The following is a 16,634-nucleotide window of genomic DNA, read 5'->3' as shown; positions in this document are numbered from 1 at the left end:
CCACACATGGTCGCCCAGTAGACGCGCAAGCAATAAAGTCGGGCGATCAGTAAAATTTCGTTCTTGCGCTCGGTCTGGTCTCCCGGTCTCTCTGGTCAGGCGATCAGTCGCGGCCTCGCGGGCAGCCACGCCGCGGAGAGAACGTATTTTTTGCATAACTTGCGTGTACATTCATCATTATTATTTATTGGCTGCCTCATTGGTCGCCTGCAAGTCGCCCGAGTAAGTCGCCCGGTGTGGCCCGGCTCTTAGGCAAGATCGTGGTCCATGTTTTATGCCGGATTCGAGGATTCTTTGAGGTCATTGTTGATTATTGAAATTAATTCAATTTCACACCTTGAACACATTGCTGCCCAAACACGAGAAATTCTCGTGTTAGAACAAGTACTTGGTAATGTTTTGTTTTACACTATATTAGGGCATTTTTTGAAAATTTCAGGTATTAAATGTGTTTAGAAATAAATTCGCTACAGGGTGAATATATTAGATAACAGGGATTTTTAATTTTTCGTTTGTGACATCTGTTCATTGAAACAGTTCACTGCACAGAATAAAATGATGTATTCATGTTTCCGTGTTGGAAAACACAAAGTTTATTGACCTTTTTTTATTGGCCAATAGGGAATAGTTTTATTACAGATTATAATTTGTATTTTTAAGTTCCGCTACAAAAATTTGTAACTTCTGAAATTTCAGAATAATGTGTTCGCGAAATTACACTTCCTGCTAGAAATGCGAAAAGTACGACATTTGTCAATAATTTTCAGATATTTTATGGGTTATCACATGAAAAAAGATTACGCTATATAATACTTACACGCAGTGTTTTTAAATCTTTGGAACGCAATTTGTTTTTTATTTAGCACTAAAAGTTTTTATTTATTGCACCTCCCTATCTCGCTTCAAATATTAATTTTTATTTTCTGTCTTTTAAAACATATCAAAGCATCTTTTTTTATTTATGTTCCAAAAATGAAATTATTTAAACAAATACATTTTGAGTTCTTAATATTTGATTGTTGGAACCCAATTTGGTAATATATTATTTACATTAAATATATTGAACAAAAATAAAGTCTTGGTTTCATTGAATTTTGAAAACTAGCTAAAAACATCTATAAATAATTGTGGTCTTATTTCAATGAAAACAAATACTTACGACTGACAAAGTTTAATATGTACTATTCATTGCGGATCTTAACCAGGGGGATGAAAGTTCCATACAGTGAATGTGACCACCTAATACTCAGTTTTCAGAATAGATGGTAGCACGGTCACACACGAAGTCGCATGATACAAGGCCATTTCAATGACCAATCAGAGCTCACCCATGGTTCAGCCAATCAACATTCGAGCTTTCGATCAGTCTTTTCAAATTTCATGTCAATTCTACATGATATTTTCAAAACAAAAGCAGTCGTCCAAGTGTCATGTGTCAGAATAATATTGCTGTTTTTTAAACCATATTGATAAAAGGTTTTGCAATCCGATAGCTGATAAAATAAGTTAATGGGTAAGTCTACTTTTATTATATTATGTTTATAGGTATATACAATTGTATGCCCCTTGAAATTTCTTTGCAGTCGTGGTATCGAAATAATAATAGTACCTTCCTATTGTAATTTTCACGTTTGCAAATCTACCAAGGCAAACATAAAAAATAGGTAGGTATATAAAGAAGATTATGTTTAAGTAAAATACGTACCTACCTATATAAAATGTCTATATTATATTTGCGCATTCTTACAAAAGTGTAAATGGCGATGATACACCCCTGTTACAGGCGGGCTTCTCCCGGTGTAAAATAATCATTTAGTAGCTCAAGTCGAAACGTAACCCTGACCTCTAGAAACGGCTTCATAAAACATCTAATCTGATTCCTTGCTCAACCACGTAAGTATTTTTTTTAATTTAAAAAGTAAAAATGATGATGGATGAAAGAGATAATTTTAATAAGAGATAAAGGATTCAAAAATAATAAATTTTGCCGCGCTTGTCGGCAACGTCCAAATTTCGACGCGCCTGCGCCAGGGTGGTCCTCGTGATTCGTGAAATCAAAAAACATCATGCGATAAAATTTGGCCAATCACGAGAGTCCTTTTTGTACGCGAAGTTTGAAAAAGAAAAAAAAAATAGTAAGCGCCCCCTTTCCGATAGGATAGGACCTGCGACTATAATCGTAAAAACCCAGATATAAATTTGTGAAACTAAAAAGGATAAGAAAATATAAGACCACGTCACGAACACGAAAGACCGAGTTTTATTTATACTCCAACCGTTTGAATTTCTTTTTTTGTGAATCCGGGGTTCGATGGACTCCTGAGCTAGCCGCTGGAACCCCGGGGATCTCAATGGCGCCTTGGCAACGTGAAGCTCGAAGAATCGCATGGATTCTTCCGAACCCGCGAAATAAAATTTACGCCCGCGAACGCTAAATAAAAGTTTTATGATCCAGGAGCCGGAACAACCAAGAAATGGTTAACTAAAAAGTGGACTCCGACGTGACCCTTATCAAAGAAGAAGTGCTGTCTCCAACATCAAACCGGGAGAGCCTTCCTCTGGTGTTCGAAGACAGTCCACATACGGAGCTGACCGCGCCTAGCGTCGTGCTGGAGACCGTAGCACCAGCGCGTCTCCAGTACGAAGAATGGCTGCACAAATCCCACCTATGGAGACCAGACACATCATCGACGGTATCCAGCGAGGAGGGCTCGTAGAGGCCACGGCCCACTCGCGACGAAAAACGGCGAGCAAAATGCCGATTTTCCTAGGGTATCACTAGCATGTTGTGTACCCTATTCGACCACGGGATATTCGGTGAGGAGAGAAAAAGGAAACGGGAGGCCAGGGAGCCTCAAAAGAGGGCTGAGAAGGCGCGCAAGCTGAGAGGAATCAAAGAAGCTGTGCGGGCGCAGGCTCGACCACGAGGAGATGAAGCAGGACCAGTCGCCAACCCTCGAGTCAAGGGTGAACGCCGAGTTCCTGTTGGAAGTGAAATGTGTAGATTATACGAATAAAACATCCGGAAATTCTTCTAATTACGGATACAAAGTTAATTAAGGACCCACTTTCTGAGCCTTGTAATCTTAAGTTCATTAGTACGAAAAATGTACATTCTAGTTTTAAAAATAACACTTCGCAAAGTGACGCCAATTCTTTCCGTTCAAATAAAGTAAATATGAATGAATTCGAAAACATTAACATTGAAAATCGCAAACAATTTTATAAACGGGAAAGAGGATATTCTACAGTAGCAGTTAGCAGTAGTGTTAATAATTTGAATTCAAAGAGAAACGAGGAAAATAGTATACGGCCGTCACTATTATTTCTTTACAAATTACCAATCGTAAATTTAACACAGCGAAAACGGAACGGGAATAATACGGCATCACTCGACGAAGTGTATATTATAGTTGATAAGTGAAATTTTAATAATACGTTAAAATTAGGTATAAGAGGATGAAAGTAGAGATTGTATGCTTGTGATAAAAAAAAAAAAAAAATTAGTCAATAAGCCGTAAATTTCTCAACGGGGTTTCAATAATGAAAAAAAAATAATAATAATAAAACGTGAGGCACCGCAAATCGGCGCGGCGCGCCTTTGGAATAGGATGTCGGGCGCGTAAAACGAAACAACAATTTTTTTTTAAATAAAATGGGTTTCACTAAAAATAAAGTTAATTACACAGTTTTAAGTGTACTGATTCAGAAATAAATATAATGAGAGGGTGGAATATTTCAATTTTTAATATCAATGTGATTTATACAGTCAATACAATGTTGCAAAATAATTATGGGTATTAGGGTAAAATATTAAAAGTGATAGTAAGTACCATAAGTACAATGGGAAGATTTTATATAAAATTAGTAGCTATTTAATGTATGGGGTAGGAGTAATTAATAAAGTAAACTCGAATAAATTTAAAGTACAGGAAGTCTAATGAACGAATAAATTACTAAAGAAAGAGAAAGAATAAATACAGATGAAGACAATTTGGAAGCACAAAGGGAGCCACCTCTCGAAGTAAGCGCATCCAAAGGCAGCGTAGCCGAAAATTCATGATACCAAAGCTTGATGGTGTGGAGAGTGCGCACTCTCCTTTCTCGCGCAGGTTCATGGAGAGACTAGGGACGTGACGCCTGAAAGATATCGTGAAACAACAAGAGGTACCTCCGAAGTGTAACCATCTATAAAAAAAAAAGAAAGGGAAAAGGATACTTATTGTGAAAATCCATCCTAGTACCTGTGGGAAAGCCGTGCCGCCGTCAACGAGCCTGGCCGTTGTACCGCTATACGATGCCTTGCCCGCAGTAATAGGAACAGATGGAGACACAGTACCTGTCCATCTATGAGGTGATACTCCAGAGACCAGCAGATCAGGGGAAAACTTTCCACAGGAAGATATCCGCTGCTCGGAACGAGCCTGGCTCAATAGTTAACGCCACTACCACGCCCTGGTTGCAAAGGCAGACGACGCCAAACGAGGTACGCTCCTATTGCACCAGAAGAAGAAAAACGTAACACGAAATAATAATTCCGAACGAGGGCCAAACGTCTACAAATGTAGCCTCTCGGAATACAAAAAAACTGGACAGCCCAAGAGTCAAAGACTGCAGCTCCACGACCCCTTCGCTGACTAGTATAAAAGAACGAGAAGAATAACAAAACCATTACGAAAACAAAATAAACGCACGACATTACAGGAGAAAAATAAAATAATAATAAATTATGACAAATGATAATAAGAAAGGAAAATAAATCAAACTCTGACTTATTCAGGAGCATTACTTTGAGCAGGAAAATAGTAATTAAAATAAATATAGAAACAATACGTAAAGTTAGTTGTTTTTTTTTTTTTTTTTGTTAGAATAGTTAGATTGTAGTTGAATTTTTTTTATATAAACTGTTATCATGCCATGTATTTAACGGATGAACAAGGAATTGGATGGGTGGCCGATGAGATCAGGGCGTACCTTTCGACTTTAATCCAGATGGGGCGAATGATACACCCCTGTTACAGGCGGGCTTCTCCCGGTGTAAAATAATCATTTAGTAGCTCAAGTCGAAACGTAACCCTGACCTCTAGAAACGGCTTCATAAAACATCTAATCTGATTCCTTGCTCAACCACGTAAGTATTTTTTTTAATTTAAAAAGTAAAAATGATGATGGATGAAAGAGATAATTTTAATAAGAGATAAAGGATTCAAAAATAATAAATTTTGCCGCGCTTGTCGGCAACGTCCAAATTTCGACGCGCCTGCGCCAGGGTGGTCCTCGTGATTCGTGAAATCAAAAAACATCATGCGATAAAATTTGGCCAATCACGAGAGTCCTTTTTGTACGCGAAGTTTGAAAAAGAAAAAAAAATTAGTAAGCGTCCCCTTTCCGATAGGATAGGACCTGCGACTATAATCGTAAAAACCCAGATATAAATTTGTGAAACTAAAAAGGATAAGAAAATATAAGACCACGTCACGAACACGAAAGACCGAGTTTTATTTATACTCCAACCGTTTGAATTTCTTTTTTTGTGAATCCGGGGTTCGATGGACTCCTGAGCTAGCCGCTGGAACCCCAGGGATCTCAGCGACCATTGTCATTTTATATTTTGAGATGAAGTAGATTTTAAAATTATTGTTTCAGAATCTACATCAATATGTTGTTGATCGTCAAGCGATGAAAATTTATAAAGAAATCTTCAAGCTACACAATATATGAAATAATTAATGAAGTCATCAATCTGACAGGAAGTGCTGACAAATAATTTCCATGGTGGGAGTGCATTACTATTATTATTATTACATAATTATGTCCTCATAAATTTATATTATTACTCATAATTTGTCAATATGATAATCATTGCAATAAAGTGTACCTATCTGAATTGAAATATCGACTTTTATTCATTTTTGTCACAATTTCGTTTTTATAATTATAAATACTTTTTTGGGTTCGGATCTATGGTTCTGTCATAGCCAAAACTTCTAGTCACGCCAATAGATGGTGCCAATTATAGGGGGCATCTTCTTGTATGGAACTTACGAATCTATATATATACAGTATAACCCCTATTTTACGTTTTATAAGGGACTGAAGAAAAAAAACCTAATTGGAGGGAAAATGTAAAAGGGGGGTATTGAAAAAAAGAACATTTAAATTTTATATTTCTAAAAAAATAACGTTTTATTAAAAAACAACATTCAATTTAAATTTTTATTGAAATTTTTTATTAAAAAAATCATGTAAGTATATCAGTTTGTTGCATTTTTGTAATTCTCTTTCAAGACTATAATATATAAACATTTAAAAGTGTCATCTTGAATATCAGCAAAGCTTGTAAAGTAGGTTTTTAAACCCTCGATGAACCTCATTGCTTCTTCTTTTGTTGGAATATCAACCTCTTCAATCATTGTCAAGCGCGCGTAACTCGCATATTTTGAATATTTCCGACGTAAATCGCGGGAAAGAAAAACGTAAATGCAGGTATTAAATGTACTGAAATACATCGGGACTGAAAAAATTACACGCAATTGCCGGGAAAATGTGAATTCCGGGCACGTAAAAACGAGGTTATACAGTATATATATATATATACGTCTGTTATCTATGATCTTAACACCTTACCTCCACCCTTCGCCACTGGCATAGTTACATTCGCAGTAAGGAATACCTCCTGACTGTCTTTAGATCACCTTTATTTAAGTCTTAAAAACCCATTATTCTTGAACAGTAAAGTTATTCATTACAACATAAACAAAAATGTCTAGTTTCAAATACATAAAAACAAGGATATGGCATCCTATGGACATAACATTAATCATGCTGGGAAGAACAAGTAATTAGAGAAATCAGTATTATTATTAATTATTATATGTGTGGTGTGTCCCTGTAACTAATCTTTTATATTATGATTGTAGGATTCCATTGAACAAAAAAATATGTTCTCTAATACCATTGTTCATACTGATAACAGAACAAAAAATGCTGAAGATAGAGTCCACCAACATAAGCTTTCTAACATTAACACGGCCATCTCATTTAGAATGACTATTATCAATATCATTCATCTTGCTTGTATGCAAATATTGCAGTGGTGAGGGATTCAACATAAATAACAGTGGCGAAGAACATATTAAATAATATAATCACATAATAATATATTCCATATGCCTAACGACATCTATCGTATAATTGTCATAATAATTTTACGATCTTTTCCACTATTTCAATAAGCACCATTTATGGCATGTCTAGAAGGTTTAAAAAAATAAGCGACATCTCGTTTCGCTTCACATATTGTATGGATTAAGTTCGCGTGAATTGAAAACTTTTTTTATATGAAGTTTGTTTCTCATAATTTCAAGACGTCTGCGGCGGCCCATATAAATTGGTAAGCTATTTGAGCGTAGTTATGCACAAAGCAGCCGAGCCACACAAACTTCAAACAGAGATAGAAGCACATTTATGTAAATTGTGTTTCTTTAAATCAGCAAAACCTCTGTATACTGTTTATACTTATTGAATGATAGATATTATATATATATATGATTTTTTATAACTTTTGAAGAGATAAAATCATATAATCTATGAAATTTTGGTGTTTTAGCAGTCCAGGGTGTTTTGTGTAAAACGATTTTTTTTAGAATGTTCATTCTGCAGAATGCAGCCATCTCTTATTTTTGTAAGAAAAGTCTTTATTTTTGATTATTTTTTTTAAAAATAGCCTTCTAAGTTACTAAATTATTATGGGAATTTCAAAATTCTGAAAATAATTCGAAAAACTTGTAAATTATGCAACAATATTTAGCTGCCTGGCACTATTTTTTATATGAAAAATCTGTATATTACAATATATATAATAAAATGAAAAACATATAATGTAATTGAGAAAATAATGTTTATTAATTGAATGTAGAAAAACACACCTGACAGTCACGATTTTAAAAATTAGGTAAGTACATAATATTATCATTTGGCTGCTGTTTGCAGAACGAATATGGCACATTTTTAGAACGCATTTATATGACATTTTTGTATGACAGCAGCTTGGTTGCTTTATGCGAATCGAAAATGTCATATTCTGCGATTTGCAAAATCTTTAAAATGCATTTATATGAGATTTTTGTATGACAGCAGCTTGGCTGATTTGTGCAGAACGTAAAACAAACGTGTGAGATTATGGAAATCACAATAACTCATTTTTTTAAAAATTGTGGCTTGGCTGCTTTGTGCATAACTACGCTCATTTAAGGAGCACTTACGCTTACATATTACGTAAGTGCACATTTATTCAAAATAATTTATAAGATAATTTAAAAAAATAATTTCTAGGGACTCAATCACATATATTTATATGATTGTTAAAAACATGTTTTTATTTGTCAGTTAGTTTATTCATAGACTAAGACAATTTATTCAGCCAATTATGTAAGTTGAAATCTGATATTGTATCTAAGTCTGTGTTTTAAATATAGAAGTATTTAAAAATGTCTAGTGTACGGGTTAAATTATAAATTGTTATGGAACAGATTCACAACAACGGATATTTTCAATATATTTTGAGCGTATCTTGCATTTATATTTAAGAAAATACATAATTCAAATTAATTGCTTAATTTTATACCATCAGTGAGCTTTTGAAATCTCATCGGTTTTTGTGTACCTACCTATTCATCAGTAGTTATGTCGGATTATCTTCTTATTTCCCGTAAATACATCTAACAAGTGTGCTTTCTCCACAGCCTACCTGTTTCCAAAAGTCACCCTTCGCCACTGATAAATAGTGTGCACTAAACTCAGTAATACTTATTTGTTTTCATTGAAATAAGAATACAATTTGCAGATAGTGCTGGTTAGTTAAATGATTTTTTCTAGTGTTTATGTATGCATGAGATGTTTTCAAATTATGTATATTCAGTATATAGAATGTTACATTCTGAAATCTTGTGTCTCATTCGTTGAACAAAAAAAAAATAGTTTGTTAAAATCACTAACAAGTATAAGTACGTTATAAAAATTAAATAATGGAGTACCTAATTCCGCGACATCGGTTGGTAATTAAGGAATTAATTGATATCTACCTTAATTTAATATACCAAAACCGATAGCCAACCTTATAACGCAATTCGATAAGGATTTCATGTAACAACTAGTAGTTAAAATCAGCGTAATTATCTAAAGCGGCTGTAGTTTAATGGTAAAACATACGTTCCAGCAGGTACAGGTACAAGTCCCGTCGGTCGTCATATTTTTTTTTACAAAAACGATTTATGCATGAGATGTTTTCAAATTTTGTATATTCAGTATATAGAATGTTACATTTTGAAATCTCGTGTCTTATTCGTTGAATAAAAAAAAATAGTTTTTCAAAATTATTTGCTTTCGTTGAATTAAGAATATAATATATATATTACAGATGGTGTTGGTTTGTTTAATATAGTTAGTGGTTGGTAAAAATATTCTTTTATCTAAGAAATATCTCAAATTATTTATGATTTAATGGCATAAATTTAGGAATTTTATAGATAGACGAGTATTTTTTGACTGTTATCTATTATGGCTTGGTTTTTGCAGGGTTTAAACCCTGCAAAAACCTTTTTACTTTTTATTTTTCATTTATATTAAAATTGAATTTTAAAAACTAACCAACACCATCAGCTGTAAATTATAGTCTTATTTCAATGAAAACAAATACGTATACCTGACAAACTTTAATGTCCACTATTTATGGCGGATCTTAACAGCCTGCCTCCACCCTTCGCCACTGATATAAGGTTTATTTTATCATCTTTATTTTCAATTATCCAGATTTATATAAATCATTCATTTTGTATGATTTATAAGAAAAATGCATGATTTAAAAAATGTGCAATGAAAATGGATTATCTTCATCCCCAATCAGTCCTGATAATCGAGCTTCTACTGTAGATGCATATTTCAGAACATTAAAAATAGTGGAGGTCCACATCTTAACCTTTCCGAGCGTATGGATGAATATCACCGTCCGCGCGAAATTTTCGTAAAAGAGTATGAACGGAAATAAACGTCAGTGTAAATGTATGGGAGATCTGTAGTAAAAATCAATACCAGTGCCATCTATGGCTATTTGTATGTAACTTTTTAACCTTTAGAAAATATTTCAAAACAGTTTGTGACTTTATTTTCAACAGTTTTCTACTTTTTAGTAAGTCACGTGACATTGCTTTGGCGTCACACAAACAAGTCCTGACATGTGCATTCGTCGCAAACTGTAAATTTTCGCGCGCGCGAAATATCATACGATTTTAACAGTTTTTAGAAGTTTTACTGTGTTTTTATCTGCTTTGAAGTGTTTATATTGTGAATTGAAGTTTTATATTGTGTTTTTTGTTTGAATATTTGACTTTTTTGTGTTTATAATTCTGTGACTAGGTTATTTTCGTAAAAATGGATTCCTTACGTGACATAGAAATTGCCGATGTATTGATGAATAGCGACAATGAAGAGGAAAACATCGAAAGTATTGATGACCTAGCAATGGGTGGTGATGAATATTCTTCTTCTGATGACGATGATGTGCCGCTTTCAGTTTACTCGCGTGCTAAACGTAGGCGCGAAGAAGCAAGGACATGGAGTGATACAAATTTCACTCCAACACTACATGATTTTGACGATTTCCAGTCCGGCATAAAAGATAGCGTACATTTGGAAGGGGATGACGTAGAGATGCAATTTTTTGAGCTTTTTTTTAATGAAGAGATTATAGAGACAATAGTTTTGGAGACTAATATTTATGCCACGTCTGTCGCCCAGAATTCTTCTGCAATGTCTAAAATGAAAAAATGGGTTAATACTACGGCCAAAGAGATACGTGTTTTTCTGGCAACCATTATTTTAATGAGCCTCGTTGGAAAAAAATCTATTAAAAAGTATTGGTCGAACAACCCCATCATTGAAACCCCATTTTTCAAAATTCTATTTTCTCAAGACCGTTTTTTACTTATTTTGAGGAATCTTCATTTTGCGAGTCAATGCAATGGTAACGACAGACTCTTCAAGATAAGAAAAATTTTGGACCCCCTGAAAAAAATTATGAAAGAAACATTCTACCCTTACCAAAATCTGTGTATCGATGAAAGTTTGCTGCTGTGGAAAGGTAGACTATCCTTCTAAATATATACATTCCATCAAAACGGCACAGATTTGGTATCAAACTATTTGTTTGTTGTGATGTGGCAACGGGGTATGTTTTAGACCTCATAATTTACACCGGCTCTACAACGGATATTGAACTGCATTCCAGTGTAGGAATATCGGGTTCTGTAGTGTTGGCTTTGTTGAAAGACTATCTTGGGTGCGGACATCGTTTATATGTTGATAACTGGTACACTTCTCCCGCTTTGTTCGATTGCCTTCATGAAAATAAAACAAATGCTTGCGGAACGGTGAGGAAAAATCGCAAACAAATGCCAAAATTCAACAAGGTAAAAAAGGGCAATGTTGTGGCCTACAATTCTCAAAACCTGAAGGCTTTGAAATGGCGGGATAAGCGGGACATTTTGATGCTGTCTAGTATTCATTCAAATAACATGGTTGAAACGCCGAAAATTGATTATTCAACTGGATTGAATAAGTGTAAACCGGAAGCTGTCGTCGACTATACAAAACATATGGGAAGTGTCGACAATGTTGACAGGATTTTAGGACTTGGAGCAGTTAGTCGGAAGACAATAAAATGGTATAAGAAAGTTTTCTTCCGATTATTGGAGATCGCACTCGTCAATGTGTTCTTTTTGTATCGATCTGCCAAACAAGATATTACCTTTGAAGACTTCAAAGAGAATCTCATAGTCCAGAAGGTTGAAAAATATCATACACCGAGAGCATCATCATCTGGTGGTAGACGAGTAAATGATAACCCTATAAGGCTCACCGAAAGGCACTTCCTACGACCAGTTCCACCCACAGAGACCAAAGGAAGCAAAGCCCAACGTCGATGTTTTGTGTGCACACACACCTCAAAAAGGCCACAACAGAGAAAAGAGACTCGCTACATGTGTCGTGAGTGTAACGTTGCCTTGTGTGTGCACCCATGTTTCATAGACTACCATACAAAAAAATATTATTAATTGTATGTCATTGTTATTTGTTTAATTTTAAAAATAGTGTTAAGTGAAAACAATAGTGTATAGTAATTTTTAAATAAATATTTCAATTGTTTTTGTGATCGTCAATGGTTCGTGACCCCTGGATTTCCTGAACAGTTTTTTTACGATAAAACCATTAAAATCGTAAGTTTTATTTTTTTAATTATTTTTTAATTCTTTGTGCTATCATAACACATATATTTATGAAAAAAAAAAATACTATTTATATGTAAAAAAAACTCACTCCCCATAGCAAGGCTAAGATGAATCTAGTTACTCTCGGAAAGGTTAATCTTTTGCCCTGTGTCCCTGTCCCTCTGACTGGTATACTGAGGTGTTCAATAACAATATTTTATAACTGTGTCTTTTATAAAGAATATTAATTATAGGGAGAATTAGTATTTTCAAGAGAAAAGAGAAGTCATTTTCAAGTGAGAGAGAAGTTAGGTATATCCAGTATGGTAAGTGGAATAAAATATTACCTCTTTCAATTGCGGAATGAACGCGACCAACATCTCCTCTGATTCGCTGAGGCTGATGGACTGGTCTCCGGTCTCGGAGCGCTTGCTCAGTTTGCTCATGGTTTTTGTCAATAAATCTTGAAATTTGCATTGAAGTTCTTCTGGTGTAAGCGTAGCCCCAAAAACCCTGGAACAAAATATATACGTAGTCAATGTTTTATTAGGATTATCGACTGAGAGTGTTTGATAAGTATATTCAAACCTACAATGAAATAATTATATAGTACTAGCGGAACCAGCTGTCTTTGCCATAAATTTGATTAGGGTTGGCGTCCTAACCACAAAGTGGTGGATTTTAATATACTAATGAAATATATCTAAAAATAATGATCCGCTTTGACTTGGGTGCTTTATTATGTTTTTTAATATAGCTATGTGGAAGGACGGGAGGATATGGTTGGTACTTTTTTTTTTTTTTCGACCATGTCTGATCCGAATAAGATCATCGTCGTTGAAACTAGAAAATTGTGTAACTCCGTTTTAATCGAAAATTGACTTTGAATGCCATCTAGTGGCCGTTGTTAATATCTATCCGTCTTGCAAATTTTTTAATTCCAGAAAAATTGTATCATTGTTAAATCATGGATGATTTCACTCCAAAACCATACATTTGTATAGGAAACCATAATGTTTTTTGTCTCTCCTGTAAAGTAGTGTTTTTGGAGTTACAAAATTTTCTAGTTTCAACGACGAATTATGGGCCTCCACAGTGGAGGTTTGTAATAACAGATTTGTTTTTACTCCATACTCTGACTCATACACAAATTGAAAAACAATATGTGTACCTGCCAAACCCAGGATTCGAACCTGGGACCTACGACGCTATAGGTTAACGCTTAAGCCGCGTGGCCATTGTGGCCGGTGTCATCGTTATTAGAGCTGTGAAATTAATTGGAATTCAATAATGAATAATGATAGTCCCAGGAATATCTTAGCCGTTTTGCACTTCTAAACTCGCCTCGTCTGCGACACAGCCATAAATCAAACTTTTTAGGAATGTCGCATTCATGTTGCATACCCGGTCGCACACATAAATGAGCATAGCGACAGTGTCAATTGCAACCTCTCAAAACATCAAAGTCGTCAAAAAAAAATGAAAAGCCAAACAAAAATGCTATCAAACGCAGAAACAGCGATTATTATGTATTGAGCGCAAATTTCTGAAGTCATTTTGTAGGAGATCGGTGACCGCTGACATTCAAATTAAAATGGTTGACTTGTAGTGGTTTGCACAGGCGTAACTGCAACACTGACGGTGAGCAACCATGCAATTTGTTGCGACACCAGTTAGTTGTCTTCAAACTAAAATGTTTCACTCTAGCAGAGTGCGAAGGTCCATAAGATAACGTCTGTTTTGTGAATAACGATTATGTTACATCGACGTATTCAACATGATGCAGACGAGATGAGGTTAGATGTGCGAGCCGGCTATAAGATGCGTATGATACAATATTTTATCCTCAATCAATTCCTATTGAATGTCGAAAAAAATAAAGTAGATCTGCAGAAAAGATTCCTCGATTTAATATAGTTTTATATTTTTACATCATCAAAATAATAATATACCTTCGATATTCAGCAGCGATTTTAGCCCATATTATATTTGCATTGCAGCCTGGTTTAATCAACCAACCGCTCGGGGTCAGGATCAAGTGTTTTTTCATTTCAGACACGATTACCAGACATTCCTCGTCCCATCGATTTATCGACCTTTGATATCTGTAGCGTTGTTTGTAATAAGCAAGCTGAAAAGTAAAACACTGGTTTAAATTCATTTATTTCATTGAAAAATATACCAAGAATTGTTTTATAATTTTGTTGTATCCAATCAAATCTCACCATCATCAATCATCACAATCATTTTCACAATATACATTTCGCACCAAAAACAAATTTTTTATATTTGAAATCAAACAAAGATGATTGGTTGAAACTTAAAGTTACAGTATATTCAACACAGTATTTAGTATTACTGTATTTTTGGTTCTACATATCTGTGCAAATACGCTTTGTGTTCAATGAATGCAATCAAAACGAGGCATCGCTCACGATCGTCTAATGATAATTTGACTGCGTGCTTACGTCTAGCGGTAACTTCATATCACGTACAATAAGAAAAAATTGCTGCAATGCAAAGTTTCGAATGAAAACAAAAAATTAATTTTAAGATTTATAATATTCCATATGTAGGTAAATTGTGTAACTATGTCTAAATTACAGTTAATGTCTAGAAGTTTAGTGAAATACATAATTATATTACAGTATAACCACTATTTTACGTTTTTTAATGGACTGAAAAAAACAAACTTAATTGGAGGGAAAATGTACAAAGAGAACAAAAAAGAACATTTAAATTTTATGTTTCTAAAAAAATAATGTTTTATTAAAAAACAACATTCAATTTAAATTTTTATTGAAATTTTTTTTATTTTTTTTTAAAAAATCATGTATATTAGTTTGTTGCAGTTTATTCACTATTTCGAGAATGTTCCTTTTCTCTTGCACTGACAAAGCTTTCCTTTGGTTAGACATTATGTGTTTGAAAGAATGAGGACGTAACAATGAATAATAATCGAACCGAAAGCAATATGAAATAAATAAAACGCGAACTTGTAGCTTGTAAGACTGATGACAGAATAATGACAGACGGAGTGTATACAAAACACAAACACGATGCCAAAAGAAAAGATAGCGAACAATGGACCAATCACCTTGTTATGCACCGAACTCGGGCCAATCACAGTGTCACTCGCCGACCAATCACAGTGCGCCGTTCTAAAGACACGGAGTTTTCCCTCCAAACACCTTACGCCGTTCGAATGTCACAACCCAATCATTGTCAAGCACGCATAACTCGCATATTTTGAATATTTCTGACGTAAATCGCGGGAAAGAAAAACGTAAATGCGGGTATTAAATGAACTGAAAGACATCGGGAATGAAGAAATTACACGCAATTGCCGGGAAAACGTGAATTCCGGGCACGTAAAAACGAGGTTATACTGTATTATCGTTAATTCGATTTTTTCGTATCGCTATTTTTTATATTTATAAAATATCTGTTTTCAAAATACATACATAAATACATTATGGAATTATAATAATTGGGTTTTTATTGTTCTCGCATGATATAATTACAAGCGTTATCAGTCGATCGCCATAAATAATTTATCAACTAGTCGATCCTAGAAGAAAGTGTGGCCACCAATATAGTATACACTAAAGACCGAGGAACAGTGAAAACAGTGTGTTTCTCCTGGTGAATCGACATAAGAAGGCAACGGCGGTTAAATCGGCTGTAAGAGTTATTGGTGACAGCTTTTTGGGATGTACTTGGCATAATCTAGATCGACTACCTTAAAGGTGGAAAAACGATTACTAAATACCATTTCAACGACACTTTGAAAACGATAGCATTTCCACCAAGACAATGGACGGATGCGAACATGTGTCGTTTCCATGGCAAAATCCCACAAAATGAAGTGTGAACTGTTTCCTCATCGTATTCCCCTGCGACTATCTCCTATTTCCAGATTCAAAGAAATGGCTCAGCGCAAAAAGATTTGGCAGTAACGACGAGATCATCAATGAAAAAAAATGCCTATTTTGAAGGGTTGGGATCACAAAATTGTAAAAACGCTGGACTAAGTGTGTCTAGCTAAAAGAAGACTATGTTGAAAAAATCATTCCTTGTTTAATATGTTTACATGTAAATTGTATGTAAAACATTTCACCCTAGCGCAGTTCGCCGTGAGCTTTCTTATCGGAAAGAGATGACCGTATACTATACGGTCTCCAATTTTATTAGATTCATATGAACAATTCAATTTTCATAGCTGATTTTGGCAAAATTCATGAATTCAAGAATGGAAACCTAACCTAACCTAACAAATACTCCAGTATGTACATCAGCTCTTTTCAAAATTTGATTGCTGCTGGCTTTTGCAGTGTAAACAAGACGTGTAAACCGACAAGAACCGTGTTT

General features: G+C 34.6%; 2 protein-coding genes across 2 annotated transcripts in view; both read right to left on the bottom strand.

The window, feature by feature from the left end:
• LOC147073996 (uncharacterized) overlaps nucleotides 1-16,634 on the bottom strand; it is a 67,886-nt gene that overhangs the window by 36,212 nt on the left and 15,040 nt on the right. The window contains exons 3-4 of the mRNA XM_085944271.1: nucleotides 14,216-14,394; nucleotides 12,611-12,776 (exon numbers count right to left, since the gene is read on the bottom strand). Of these exons, the coding sequence (XP_085800397.1) occupies nucleotides 12,611-12,776; nucleotides 14,216-14,394 (345 nt within the window). The remainder of the gene's footprint in view (nucleotides 1-12,610; nucleotides 12,777-14,215; nucleotides 14,395-16,634) is intronic.
• The window catches only part of LOC147073988 (uncharacterized), an 895,029-nt gene continuing 883,261 nt past the window's right edge, over nucleotides 4,867-16,634 (bottom strand). Inside the window, exon 4 of the mRNA XM_085944298.1 lies at nucleotides 4,867-5,081. The gene's annotated coding sequence lies outside the window, so the exon portion shown is untranslated. The remainder of the gene's footprint in view (nucleotides 5,082-16,634) is intronic.

Source organism: Rhyacophila brunnea, unplaced genomic scaffold (assembly GCF_057557595.1).
Source record: "Rhyacophila brunnea isolate RB1 unplaced genomic scaffold, BYU_Rbru_1.0 scaffold_17, whole genome shotgun sequence".
Classification (NCBI taxonomy): Eukaryota; Metazoa; Arthropoda; class Insecta; order Trichoptera; family Rhyacophilidae; genus Rhyacophila; species Rhyacophila brunnea.
This window is presented reverse-complemented; position numbering and strand designations above follow the sequence as displayed.